The following is a 15,164-nucleotide window of genomic DNA, read 5'->3' as shown; positions in this document are numbered from 1 at the left end:
AAGATTTTCCGAATTCAACAACCGCTTTCGCATGACTTGCTGCGTGGACTCGGAAAGTTTTCAAAGTCCAACGGACGTTGAGCTCATATATCGTTGGATCGAAAAATTTTCAAAGTCCAAAAGAGTCGCGCATCACTCGTTGGAACGAAAAATTTTCAAAGTCTCAATGACCCTCGCATCGAACTAAGTTCCAACGTACTTCCAAATTTTTCAGGTCGCGTTGCTGTTTTTTCCCATAAGGAACACGTGATATGACTGGCCGGCTCCGACGTCCGAGCGGCACCGTTGATACTTCATGCACCGAGCGGTCTCGACCAGTCGGTCGGCATTTAGTCCCCGGGTATCCGAACATTCGACTTGTTTCAGCACGTACCTTGACTTCCTTTGCGGGTTTATCGTCAGGGCTATGGTTTCGTCCGCACCGTGTCACGAACACGCAGACAATAATTTTTTTCGAGCTTTGAAAGTTTTTCGTCTGAGCGGAGATCCACACCTCAGGCGTTCGTTTTGCTTCGGTGAGAACCACTCTTACGAGTTTAAAGTTTTTCCGAGCGCGTACGTTTTGCAGAGGCGAGTTCTTTCGCTCCGTTTAGAAAATATGATTCAATTTGAATCGTCGACACTACATAACCGCGGGTCGGTGTCTAAGACCGAATGGCCCTTTATGCGGTGACCAGAAAGTCTTCTCTCGCAAGTTCAGGGAAGCAGTCGAACAGAGTCATCAACTCGCCACATTCCGTGCGTATCACAGTCTGTTCGCAGACGGTACACATTGATTTCCAATCGGCGGGAGTAACTATGACTTTCTTGTAAATAGCTTGCTGTGATTTCCGTTCGTGCAGCGGCGCGCACGCTTCGCTTAGCCCGTTCGTTTCCACCAAGGCGAGCGCCCTGGCAGGTGCCAGGAACTTCGAACAAATGTGGGTTAAAATCAGGCCCGAAGATAGTCGGTGCCACAACACGGACCAAGCCGTACTGGGTGGCTTAGCCACCCAGGATCCTCATACGAGGGGCGGGCGGAACATCCGGGCTAACAAACGTTACTGTGACTTCAGGTAGCGCCGTATCACAGGAGTCGTGTTCTCTTCACTTCGGATAGCGTGCATCGAATCAGGAGTTCATACATCCATGGAAAATCGAACAGAGGAAGCTTTGGATGCTAATCGTCCTCCTGACTTTCAGGGGCGATTAGTAGCAGAGTTACCTGCAAGCCGGATGAGAGACAACATAGACAACGAACGCCCTTATTCCGTCGATAGTGAGCGCATCACTGTCACGGGTCGGGTCACAGGTGCGATCAGCTGCCCGAAGTGTCATGCCAATGGCCTCAATGACATCGCACTGAGAACTCGCAGCTAGATAAGTATTTCCGTTCGAAGCACCCGTACCCGCGAGTTGGCTAGAAATGTAGTAGGTGCACAAAGGTCCTGCCCTGTGTGCACAATAGGGTCGTCCACCAATTTTTTTTTATTGGTTTAAATCGAAGTTCAGGTATCAAAACACTCAAAAAAAAATATATCAGATCAAAAAATCAAATTGATACGTTAATTCAAGCATTCAAATTCTGAAACTGTTTGAAACGGCCCTACATCGTGCGCTATTACGCGGTTCACCGCGTGACGTCATAAACTAGTAAACAACAGCATCGACCTCATGAAGGCTATAGTGAAAAATGAGTGAAAATAAAGAAATCGCCCGAAACCGCATTTATAAGTGTTGTTTTGTGCCGCTCTGCAAGAATACCAGTATATCAGCGAGTTCTAAAATATTTGTCCATGTACCGGAAGGTGATATGAGGAAGAATTGGTTTCAGTTGGCAAGGCGAGACGACCTAACCTCTCTTCACACCACTTTATATTGTTGTGAAGACCACTTCGATGTAAGTTCGAGTTCTTTCGTACTTTCAAATAACCATTTCGATTTTAGAATTTCCAATAATGTACCATGCATAATATCTTATATTTACGCAGTTTTTGAGAGTAATTTTTTCGAATAAATGCACTATACTTTCAATAATTATGTGTTGAGGTAGCTGTCATTCAATCCTTCACATTATGCAGTTACAGGAATGTTTGGAAAATTACAGAAGAGTTCTGGAAGACAGAACTGCTTCAGTGAGATTAAAAAAAGGTGCGGTACCTCACAAATTTGATTGTCAACCAGGTAGACATCAAGCTTTCTCTGAACCTCTAAGACCCGCAGTACTAAAGCGACAGAAGAGAGAGGTTTTCAGAGAAATAGAAGCAGAAGTACTTTCACAGAAAGAAAATATCGATGCACCAGGATCAGCTAAAGGCTCCATTGAAGGCTTTACTCCAAAAGGTCACAGTCACGAATCCTTGCCTGAAGAGGATCTGGAAGAGATTGATGCAGATGAAGCATTCACATATGTGTTTGCAAACCCTGCTCACCCTTCTTCGGAACACACAAAGATTACCCTTTTTCCGACACAAAAAGATTTTTCTGTGCAAGTGTCTATACGACCAAAGTACCGCAGTAAGGCTTCGAGCTGCGTACCGAAAACCAAAGATGCAGGTTGTTCGCCTGTTAAATTCAAAACACCTGTGAAACTTCAGAAAAAGCAAGAAGAGTCGCTTACGACGTCTAGTAGTACTGCATGTAATCTGGATGATACATTGGAAAACTGCACCGAATACCTGCCTTCCGATGATACGAGTGAAGAAGCAGTGAGGCAAAATGATTCTGTGCGAACACAAGAAATCCTAAAAATGAAACTACTCATCATTGCTAGTAAACCAAAAATGTATCTTGGAATTCCAGATGATGGCTTTTTCATTATTGAAGTACTGCGCAACGCAATGAGAGTGAAAACTGAGGACATATGTTTGACACCTTCCAAAATCAAACTGAACGACACATTTGCGAGACTTGGTGATGAATTTGGTATCAGTAGTAGCAGTGCTAACTCAATATTCAGACGGACCATTCGTTTGCTGGCACACTTTCTCAAAACATTGATAGTTTGGCCTTCGGTGGCTTCAATATAGTCAAATTTACCCTTGCCATTCCGGGCCAGATATAGTAATGTCCAATCTATAATAGATTGTTTTGAGATCGAAATCCAAAAACCCAGCAATGCAATTCACCAGAGCGTAACATCGTCTGAGTACAAGAAATGCAATACTCTGAAATATTTATTGTCTTCAACGCCAGATGGAACGATCAATTTTGTATCCCAGGGTTTCGGAGGAAGGACAACGGATGCTGTCATTGTACAAGAAAGCTAATACCTTGATGAGCTTCCAGCAAAGTGTGCAGTTATGGCTGATCGAGGTTTCAAGCATATTGAACCACATTTACAGAAAAATGGATGCACTTTGATCCGGCCACCAAGTGTTGCAAGTTCTGTGAAACCAACTAAAGCTGAAGTTATGGAAACTAAGCGTATCGCCAGCCTACGAATTCATATCGAAAGAGTCATCCGAAGGATTCGAGAATTTGCCATACTAAAACCTCATGCTGGAATTCATCATCTAACCTTAGATATCATGGATGAAATTGTTATCATTATTGCAGGGTTAGTCAATTTACAAAAACCCATTATTAACCAATAATAATACTGTATATTATACTTATAAAAGATGCAGACTTATTAAATATGTTATATATGTAAGTTTGGACGTTACCGCCACATTTCGGTGTAATGACCATGTGACCAGAGAGAGAAACGCGAGCGTAACGACAGAAGGCGTAGAAGCGATAGAGGCTCCGAGCAGTAAACCTCGTGAATAGCCACGCTAATATTTAAGACAGTAGAAGAGACAAAAGGCGTATCATCGGCAATTATATCGATTCAGGTTAGACTTAATTATATACTTGTAACGACACTCTCGGCATATGTAGCATGTAAATACCCTTATAATTACAGTGTTATCTACTGCATCATATTTGTCGTGTCATTTACCCTTGAACCCCGCGTATCTGAGACGGAAGCTTAGATATATAATGTCTCAATTCTTGTTTCAATTATTGCCTTCAGCCTAGCTCTTTGCAGATTGAAAAATGAGTGGATAAATATTCTCTGGCCAAAAAGCCATGGCCTTTTCTATGAGATCCAGAAGAAAATCTTTATCATATTCTACACAGATCAGTTTGATTGCATGACTTGTTTCAAAATCATGTGTGGCTACACAGAAATAACCCTTTTTCACATTTTTTAAAAACATCTGGAGTTGAATTTGAGCTAGAAATTTATTCGCCACTTGATAGTTTGCTGTGATGTAACTAGATTCTGCTTTAGGGGTCATTGGACACTTTATCTCAACTACAAAGTCATTTCCCACGCCATCAGGTGACGCACCGATAACAGGGAACCTCGAATCCAAGAGTAGTCCACAATCCTCTATGTCTGTTTTCAATATCTCTTTCATTAACCTTATGACATCTTTTTCTAATCGTCTTCCTCTCTCCATTGCTTCGGTGTATCTGATGTTCAAGTTTCCTATAACCTGCTCTACCAGCGACCCGCGCTTCGTTGTGCAATGTGCCATTTCGTAGAGTCGAGATGCTGTAATCCGACCATACCGTAACTCGTTCCATAATTTAGGTTCACTGCGATTTTCCGTCCATTTCCTAGCTAGAAGGCATCGTTCTTTAGTCATTGTAGCACTTGCAGATCTCAAAAAACTCTGTACATCACTATTATCTGAAGAGCTACAAAATTCTGGCATTATATTGTGCAGCGATAAAACCTAATGATATCCTCCGAATATCATTAGGTTTTCTGGTGCCGATTCACTGGGCTTACATTTATCTAACATAGTCCTACACTGTTGGAAATAATGTGCGTCAATGTTGTATTCATCGAGTGTTGATATTTTTATGTTAAAAATGACATTTTTTTCAATTCGATTCGACATTTCGGTTTTCTGTTAATCTGCCGAAATGTGTTGACTCCTGATTTTGACATTACTCCTTCAAATTTGAACACAAGAGGCATGTCAATCATTTGCAACATACGAATAATGTTATTTTTGTGTTATCCTGATTTAAAAACACAACTCAACAGTCAATACTACTTGAAATATCATGTCAAATAACGACACACCAATAATGTTGATTCGCTTTTCCCAAATGTGTTATTTTGACACATTCATTACGTTGACCGGAGAAATCAACGAAACGATAGTTGTTCAATTGACACGTATGGGTGTTGAATTGTATTCAATCTCGAGAAAAGTAGACACGTTATGACAACGCATCTGGTTGGATCTGCTGTTGGACTAGCAATTGATTAGTCGTCCCACTAGAATAGGCTAGTCCTGACCCCATGTGCAGTATAACATTACTCGAGAATCGAGATCTTGAAATGACTAGCTTCGAATCGGGAGTCCCTCGTGCCGAGGTCTTTTGATTGCGACGTAGTAGATCAAAGTGGAACTCATCGTCAGAGAAAATTTTAATTTGTTAATTGAAAAGTTTTTCGCATTCCAGATTTCAAAAAAAAAGTGTTGCAGTGTCTCAAGGTGGCCGATACTCAACAGGTAAGTTATTTGTCAGTTATTCGTTGAAAATAGGTAATATTTTACCGAATCGTTCGAACAGCGTGTCGTTCTGAGAATATGGCGTCTAAACTCGTGGGAAAATCATCTATTCAAAGTGCTGATCTACAATGAATGATTCAATTCATGTCTGAAAATTTAAGTTTTCGTTCTTAAAAAAATAATTGAACAGTCGTTATTCAAATTTTGGCTATATCACCAATAGATCCACCGATAAAGAATTTTGGTGCTGGTGATCCACCGCCACCTCTTATCCCATACACTTCGTACTACGACATGAAGAAGAAAAACAGTGGACAAAAATAACATATCCCTACGAATACCAAACATTTGTCGATAAAGGTGAAGTTAATCAGTGAATATGTATACAGTTATTCTCCAATCATACTTATCCGTATTTGCACTAGTCTTTTTTGACGTATTTATTCAATGTTATTTGTATCTTTATTTTCGAATATTTTTAGATATTCTTGTATTGCGTAAGGGAGATGGTCATCTAACTTTTATCGTGGCCTCAGTTTAGCCGTTACAAAAATTTCAATATCCCAATTAACCAGATGCAATCAATTTTTGCAGCATCATCAAGATCTGATTATGTGATTATGCCCCAAGTACTGAGTGACCTTAGATATTTGTCTCTTTGTTAATAGCACGCCAAATCTTTCCGAAGCAATCTGACTCGAACTTTACTTTTACTAATGAATATGCCGCAGGACTGACAGAGGATTCACTAGCCGAATATGTACAGTTGTCCCCGAGGGAAGTGATCATCAGAATTGAAGAAGACGCAGACATTAACCAAGGTAAATTCAATAGATTTGTTTACAGAGTAGCAAAATTGTCAGCTTCACCGCACGCCCGTGTTAAGGTTTGATCGTGTATATGATCTTTTAATTTTTGTGATCTTGAAATTTTTTTTGAGCCTTGTCTTACTCCCCTCTGGCACTCATACCTTCCTTCAAGGCTTCGAACGATACCGAATCGAATGCCTTCGCGATGTCAATAGAAGCCATAAACATTCAAAAAAGCCTCTCACGATGATGTCCAAGCGCAAGGTCCAGCAGACAGATGTTGTCACTGCAGCCATCCGTATCACAAAAAGCCCTCTGCCTCACGTCCAACTGCACCCCTTTGAGGCGATTCGCCAGGACCTTGTGAAAATCGCGATGTCAATAGAAGCCATAAACATTTGAAAAGGCCTCTCACGATGATGCCTAAGCGCAAGGTCCAGCAGACAGATGTTGTCACTGCAGCCATCCGTATCACGAAAAGCCCTCTGCCTCACGTCCAACTGCACCCCTTTGAGGCGATTCGCCAGGACCTTGTGAAAGGTTTACAATAAGACAGATGACACCGTTATTAGCCGATAGTCTCCCGGATCAGTGACATTCTTTTTCTAAAAGATAAGTGCAGTTCTTGACTCTAATAAATGCTCCGGCACTCCACCATACGCCATAAAGATGTTAAAGATTCGCACCAATATTCCCAACGGGATCGCACGAACCAGCCTCGCCGTCATACCGTCCGGCCCTGGTGACGTCTTCCTGGGTGGAGAAGATGCTCTTACCTCTGCCTCCGAAACAAGATCCCACAAGCAGTTGATCGCGCTTGCGGCTGCCTGCAGATTGGAAGCCAGGCCTGTGTTCTTGCCCATAATGCACCTCCAATACGGGACCATAAGGTCTTCTAGCAAAATAGGGCACTGCTCAATCTGATCCAACTGGACAGTCTTTCAGCTTTTTCCCCTATCACTCTTCCACAGGTCCTAGACCTTGGCGTAGTTCGCTCTACGCTGCTGCCGCTTGTTTAACACGGGCGCGACTAGGGCCATCGTCTTCTTCCTCACCCCTTTACTACCCCGAAGAATTTCACGCAGATACAGAGTAATATCCATCGAAAAATGTTCGTCCGACAGTCTCGCTACTTTTTGGCAGATGTTGATCAGCTTCTCAGCATTAAAGTCAGAAATGTCCAAAGGCTCAAGATGTTCAATATGCTGACGTATGCTCGACTCAGCCTGAGTACGCTGCAGGGACGCACGTGGTGACGCCTTCTCGCCAGGCTCGACCAGATGAGGCTAACCTTGCTTTAACTCCCTTACGTACTCCTCCACTCTACGTTTATGACTAAGTCGCCGCCTGACCCCTTTAACCCTTTGACTACGGCAGACTTTGGCACGCACTGGCCGTACGGTACGGTACGAATTCATTGGAGACGTCCACTGGGTGCGGCGAAATTTTTCGTTAGACATGCATTTCTGAAGAAGTACATTAAAATATTCAAAATATTGAAATTTATTATATTAAACGAATATTACTTGGAGTGAACATTTATTTGAAGGTTTTTTTAAATAACAATATTTTATTTTTTTTAATAACAATGTTTAATAATAAAATTTAATAATATAATAATGTATGATATTTTTCAAAACATGGATGTATGCACAATCCTACATTACATTTTTTACATTCGTAATGTGTATCCTTTCTCTTATCATTTTTTGCACACACTACACATTTACGCCTTGCACTTTTTCGAATTGCTGTATTGCTTTCATATGGAGACGGAAAATGCTTTTGCGTCAAACGAAAAGGCTCATTGTTAGTATCTCTACCTCTTAATTTATATCCATTCGTTTCACCTAAGTATTTTCTTAATATTTGTTTTATTAATTTTAAATGAAATTTATGAAACGTTAAATTTCTTCCAGTTATATAGTTATATAATATGAATGTGTTATATACAGCTATGTCGAATAAATGAAAAAAAAATTTCTTATACCATTTTAAGCTTTTTCTGGTAGAATTTAAAGTGTGTAAAACTTGATCAACTTTGTCGACCGTTCCCATTGTTTTATTGTAATCAAATATGCATTGCGGTTTTATTATTTTTTCTTTCGTTACGTAATTTATCTTGTCGGTCTTAATCATAATGGGACGATGATAGGTGGAAATCATCCACACTTCCCTTTTGTCCATCCATTTCAACGCTAATACATTCTTTGCTGAACGAAATATGTATTCTCCTTTCTTTATCTTTTTATTTAATTCCGACCTATTTTTTCCCAATCTGTTTTTTCTTACTGTTCCATACGCGTTAGTTATGTTTTTATGTAACAGTAAGAACAAACTCGGACTGCTGTACCAATTATCTGTTACGAGTGTATGACCCTTTCCAAGATACGGTTCTAAAAGCGTCATTACAACCTGGCCAGATTTTCCTATCGATGTTGACGGTACATCTTCACATATTACCATGTTGGCCCCGCAATATACAATCAAATCTTGAACAAAGCCTGTTTGGCAATCACATAGAACGAAGGATTTGATCCCAAATCTGCTTCTTTTTGACGGTATATATTGTTTAAAATAACATCTTCCTTTGAATAATAATAAACTTTCATCTATGCAAAGCTTTTCAAACGGATAAAATGCTGCTTTGAAGGATGTTCTTAATTTTTCAAGGATTGGACGTATTTTCCTGATTGGATCATCATTTTCACTGTTATTATAACAAAAATTCAGGATCTTCAATAAAAATATATATCTATCCCTTGCCATTATTTCACCAAATGATTCTGTTCTTATCAGCTTGTCCTTACTCCAATATTCTGATAAAGATACTTTACGTACTCGTGACATTAGCATAGTAACGGCCAAAAAATTATATATTTCGGGAACTGTAGTTGCCGCAAAATTATGTGCATTGCTTCTTGTGAGATTTTCATTATATTTATTACTCCGTTCAACAATGAATCCTATAAGCTCTTCCGAAATGAAAATTTCAAAAATATCGAGAATTGATGATTTCCTGTTTATACTTGCTTTAACTCCACTGTTATTGTTATTAAATTTATGAATTATAGGATTGAAAGCTTTCTGTGTCCAGGAAAATTCATTTTCACATTTTGATTGTTCTAGTTCTGGTACAGCTACTGTACTCACTATTGATTCTAATGAAGAGGATATGATACGACATTTTTTAGTCATACGTTTGTACAAAGGAGTTTCAATATCACTAGTTTCCTCAGAATCAGAACATGAATCATTAGTTAAAACAAGCTTAGATGTACTTTTATTGGCGATTTCTTTACTTTTTTTCCTTTTATTATCCCTCTTGTTCATTTTAAGGGTTAAGGAAAAAAACAACTGAAAATAAACAGATCTACTTAACTTGATAGTAATAATTAACTAATCGAAAATGTCTTTTTGAATTGTTTTCTTGTTTTTAATTAATCAAAAGCTGTTATTTAATCAATATATGATTAACGGAATATGTAATCGTTGAATTAACATTAACTTACGTCCGTTTCAAATGAGATTTATTACAATTATGTTCGATAAAATTTCGCTAGCTCCTATAAGCGCCACTCGCGGCTGTGAATCAAAATAAGTTAATCGAAATAGGTGACTTACATTACCATTAGAGGTCTGCATTACCATAAGAGCAATTATAAAATTTTAAAATGGGCGAAACAAGCGAAATTTGATTTGGACGCCAATTTGCGCCTACAGTACCGGGAAGCCAATATGTTTCGGACGCCAATAGGCGCCAACAGTACCGGGAAGCCAACATGTTTCGGACGCCAATAGGCGCCACCAGTACCGGAAAGCCAACATGTTTCGGACGCAATCGAACAGCGGTTTGAGCTTTTCCGATCTATTGCACAAAAATCTTTCATAGAAGTTAATTAAACCGAGAAACGATAAAAGTTGTTTACTATTGCTTGGCCTTGGCGCTTTCCACATTGCCTCAATCTTTGATTTAGATTTGTGCAGCCCTTTTGCGTCAATTACTAAGCCTAACACTTCGATTTGCTCTTTCATGAAATCACATTTGTCTCTGTTAACTCTTAAGCCGTTTTCTTCTAGTCTTTTACATACTTTACGTAGATTTTCAAGGTGTTCTTCATGAGTCTCGCCCGTAACATAAATATTATCGAGATACGCGACTGTATGTGGAATGCCCTGTAAGCATTCGTTCATGATTTGTTGGAACTCGCCTGGGGCCGGCGCTGTACCTTCCGTCATTTTCGTGTACCGAAACAATCCGATGTGTGTCGTTATTGTTAGTAATTCTTGCGATTTCTCGTCAATTGGAATTTGCATGTAGCCGTGTTTCAAATCAAGTTGCGAATACAATAATCCCCTTTGCAGGATTTGAAAAATATCATCGATGAGTGGAAACGGGCGTTTGGTCACATCCAAGTTCGGGTTAACAGTTAATTTGAAATCACCGCATATTCGTACAGTGCCGTCCTTTTTAATTACCGGCACTATAGGTGTAGCCCATTCGCTCGCCTCCACTTTTTTAAGGTGGCCTAAAGTTATTAGCCTCGCGATTTCATTTTCTACTTTGACTCGAAGTGCGTAAGGCACGTGCCTGGCCCCAAGCGCGATCGGTTTCGCATTGTTTTTTAAATGTAATTTGATTGCGCGCTTATTATATAATCCCGGCGTATTTCCGAACAATTGTGGAAATTCCAATAGCAAATTGTTTTGCACATTGTTTACGTTTAACTTTAATATTTGTTGCTTAGTATCGCTTGGTGAAATGGTATCTGAAAGCTTTAAAGGCCAGAGGTTGAATTCGGCCAGCCATTGCCTGCCTATTGATGGCGGTCCGTCACCTTTTAGCACTAGACAGTTGAGATTTTTTAATTGATTGTTAAAGTTAACTTTTAGGTTCTTAAGTTGACCGATAGGTTGCATTTCATTGTGCTCATAACCGTACAAATTTGTGTTGCACTTATCAATTTTCCAATTTTGCAAATGTTTAGCCTTAAGCCTTTCAGATACCACTGTATAGTACGTACCGGAATCAATTTCCATTAATATTTTTTTTCCGTTCAAGTGTACATCAACGAACATAGGATCCGCTTTAATGTTATTTACCACTAACTTACAGTCAATATTGTTGTCCTTCGCTCGTAGAGAAAAGAAATCGTCATAATGGTCGCCGTCGGAGGTAGCACTACCCGGTGTAATGTCGTCTTCTGGTTGTAAATATTTGTTTCCTGCTCGTTTCTTCTTAAAGCAGGCGCGTTCCAAGTGGCCCCTTTTTTTACAGAAGTTGCACGTTTTATCACGGTGTGTGCATGCGCCGGCGAAATGTCCTAAATCGCCGCAACAGTAACACCTTTTATCATTCATTCTCTTGTTTCTTTGTTGCTCAGTTGATTGATGACTCCGACGGTTTGTCTCCCTACTTATAGCGAACATTTCTTGTTTTTGGTTTTTGCAGCTTAGGGTCTTTACTGCGCCTGCTGCGTTCTTCATTGCGTTTTCGTGAGCAGTTGCTGTTGTCAGTGCTTTATCAAATGTTAGATCAGATAGCTTGAACAGCTCGATTCTTGCTGTTTCGTTGTACAGACCGCACACGAATTGATCGCGTAATGCTGTAGCCAAGTCTGTGAAATCACAGTGTAGTGCTAGTTTTCTTAGACGTGCTGCGAAATCGGAAATTGACTCGTTAGCGTCTTGCTTTGTACTATTAAAGGTGCAGCGCTCCATCACTATCGACGGTTTCGGATTTATGTGATCCGACATTAGCTTTACTATATCGTCAAATGATTTCGTACTTGGTTTAGCAGGTGCGCATAAGTTGCGCACTAATATGTACGCTTCCTCATCGAAATGTGTAAGTAGTATGGCCACTTTCATGTTGTCTTCCGTGATTTTCTTTACCACTAGATGCAGCTCCATTCGTTCGACGAACGCTTCCCAATCGTCTGTTTTTAGGTGGAACGTTAAATGGGCATTGTCGGTCATGATGCTGCTGTGTTCTTGACTGTCCTGCTGAGATTCTTCAGCGCGCTCGCGCTCTTCTATTTCTTCAGCGCGCTCGCGCTCTTCTATTTCTTCAGCGCGCTCGCGCTCTTCTATTTCTTCAGCGCACTTACGCTCTTCTATCTCTCGGCGAACTAAAGTCACTAACTTTTTTCGCAAGTCGTCGCGTTTCTCCGTCGGGTTCACCTCGTGGCCTCTCTTCCTGAGTTCAGAGATTATCTCTTCCTGTGTAAAGTGCTGTGCGTCCGTCAGTCTTATCTGCTGTTCGTTAGTTTTCGTTACTTTACATTCTTCATCACCCATTTACTCGTATAATCCGGACGCTTACGTAACACTGTTACGTGCGAATCTATTATGGAATGTGATCCGACTTTGGCGACTCGCTTTGTTATGATTCGTACGTCGAAAGTTCGATGTGAATTTCTTTTCGGGTACACGAGAATGATCGATAGAAAAATGTTCTCGAGCACCTGTAATGTATAATTGTTACTTCCTTGGCTAAGTAACCCTTGAAATTACACTTGTGTATTTGCACTTCAATGACTCTGACACTGTCCGTAAAAAAAACTTTTGAATGGTGATCCGCCTCCTTACTTGCACTGTTTGGAATAAAATATCCTCGTCGCCAATTGCTAGGTATTTTATAAGGCCGTGGGTGGGTACTTAATAACAGATGGCACATAAATATATAAGGCTTTATTCTTGTGTACAATTCTAGGCAGCGGTCACACTGAGAGTGAGCTAGTGAGACTCGGAGCAAGCCGGTAGACGCGCGACACTGGAGCACACATACGCGCACACACACGCCGTACGATATTGCTCCGCACGCACACGCATTCACGCATGCTTGACGCGTACATACACCACAGATCCGTTTTTTCCTCCGGGCGACAACGCTTTCGCGAAGGCCCGCAAGGTAGAACAAAAACCGTCCACCCCCCAATCGACGGGGAGCTTACAGCGTGCGTGATGCGTTCAATGGCATAAAAATACACCGTCATTAACATTGGATTTCTCCCAGGGCTTAGGATCGACTGACTCGTGTGCAACGGCTGTTCACACGAAACCCTTCTCCACGTCAGTCCTCCAGGGCCTCGCTGGAGTATTTGCTACTACCACCAAGATCTGCACCGACGGTGGCTCCAGGCAGGCTCACGCCCAGACCCTTCTGCGCACACCGCCGCAACCCTCCTACTCGTCAGGGCTTCATGACGGTCAAAGCCGCCTCTCTTGCCGCTGACGGCCGAGTATAGGCGCGACGCTTCAGCGCCATCCATTTTCAGGGCTAGTTGCTTCGGCAGGTGAGTTGTTACACACTCCTTAGCGGATTCCGACTTCCATGGCCACCGTCCTGCTGTCTTAAGCAACCAATGCCTTTCATGGTATCCCATAAGCGTCGACTTTGGCTCCTTAACTCGGCGTTTGGTTCATCCCATAGCGCCACTTCTGCTTACCAAAAGTGGCCCACTTGGCACTCTGATCCGAGATCTCGTGGCTTCATAGTTCAAGCAAGCCAGAGATCTCACCCATTCAAAGTTGGAAAATAGGTTGAGGTCGTTTCGGCCCCAAGGCCTCTAATCATTCGCTTTACCGGATGAGACTCGTGTAAATTTTGTACGCGAGTGCCAGCTATCCTGAGGGAAACTTCGGAGGAAACCAGCTACTAGATGGTTCGATTAGTCTTTCGCCCCTATACCCAGTTCCGACGATCGATTTGCACGTCAGAATCGCTACGGACCTCCATCAGGGTTTCCCCTGACTTCGTCCTGACCAGGCATAGTTCACCATCTTTTGGGTCTCAACGTGTACGCTCTGGGTGCGCCTCTTCTCGCAATGAGAACGAGACGCCCCGGGAGTGCGGGGCCGCATCGTGACGCGACCCATCCTCCCTCGGTCAGCGCTAGGCTGACCTTTACTTCCATTGCGCCTTTAGGTTTGAGTCTCCCAATGACTCGCGCACATATTAGACTCCTTGGTCCGTGTTTCAAAACGGGTCCTGAAAGTACCCAAAGCAATAGCGTCGCCGACCGGTAACAATATAAAATTCGAATGAGCCGGTCATAGAACACCGCCGACCAACAGCTGGCCAGGCCCGATGACGGCGCTAGGTCCGAACCACCGGGAATCGCTGACCGCGCTTCCGTCGGGTTTCGACGCAGTCGAATGCGGCTCTACACCGTGCGGGTACAGTCGGACGGGGCACTGGGGGTCTGACACGACGCGAACGACGTGACAGGCTTTCACCCAGACCGCAGACCGGCACCCAACGGGTCGCGACGTCCTACTAGGGGAGAAGTGCACGCCGGCGTCACCGGACATAAACACCGCGGACGAGTGCCGTGGACGCGAGGTCCCAGCATCACGAGCCACGGCGAAGCCGGTTTCGCTGACGATGAATCTCCCCGTTCGATCTTTCGGGTTTCTCAGGTTTACCCCTGAACGGTTTCACGTACTCTTGAACTCTCTCTTCAAAGTTCTTTTCAACTTTCCCTCACGGTACTTGTTCGCTATCGGTCTCGTGGTCATATTTAGCCTTGGATGGAGTTCACCACCAACTTAGAGCTGCACTCTCAAGAAACCCGACCCTGAGGAGAGATTCTCCCGTGGCGCGTCCCGGTCACTACGGGCCTGGCACCCTCTACGGGTAAGTGGCCCCATTCAAGATGGACTTGGACTCGGATCGACGCCCCGGGATAAGCGAATCCTCCCGAACACTACATTTCCCAGCGGCAGAACCGCGGGATTCAGTGCTGGGCTATTTCCTGTTCGCTCGCCGCTACTAAGGAAATCCTGTTTAGTTCCTTTTCCTCAACTTATTAATATGCCTCAATTCAGCGGGTAGTCTCGCCTGCTC

At 42.4% G+C, this 15,164-nt stretch overlaps 3 protein-coding genes across 3 annotated transcripts; all 3 read right to left on the bottom strand.

Annotated features, from left to right (window-relative positions):
- Window positions 1-4,001: 4,001 nt before the first annotated feature.
- On the bottom strand, window positions 4,002-4,691 carry LOC105683008. Its single transcript, XM_048658987.1, has one exon. The coding sequence runs from the start codon at window positions 4,689-4,691 to the stop codon at window positions 4,002-4,004; it is 690 nt and encodes a 229-aa protein (XP_048514944.1).
- Window positions 4,692-7,860: 3,169 nt separating this feature from the next.
- LOC125501918 (piggyBac transposable element-derived protein 4-like) lies at window positions 7,861-10,015 on the bottom strand. The gene has a single exon (XM_048659066.1). The coding sequence runs from the start codon at window positions 9,644-9,646 to the stop codon at window positions 7,919-7,921; it is 1,728 nt and encodes a 575-aa protein (XP_048515023.1). The 5' UTR covers window positions 9,647-10,015; the 3' UTR covers window positions 7,861-7,918.
- Window positions 10,016-10,030: 15 nt separating this feature from the next.
- LOC125501872 (uncharacterized protein K02A2.6-like) lies at window positions 10,031-12,613 on the bottom strand. Its single transcript, XM_048658986.1, has one exon. It carries the CDS (start codon window positions 12,611-12,613, stop codon window positions 10,031-10,033), a length of 2,583 nt encoding a protein of 860 aa, XP_048514943.1.
- Between the last annotated feature and the right edge of the window lie 2,551 nt (window positions 12,614-15,164).

Source organism: Athalia rosae, chromosome 7, assembly GCF_917208135.1.
Source record: "Athalia rosae chromosome 7, iyAthRosa1.1, whole genome shotgun sequence".
In the NCBI taxonomy this organism is placed as follows: Eukaryota; Metazoa; Arthropoda; class Insecta; order Hymenoptera; family Athaliidae; genus Athalia; species Athalia rosae.
Note: the sequence above shows the minus strand (reverse complement) of the source record. Positions and strands in the feature narration are given on the sequence as shown.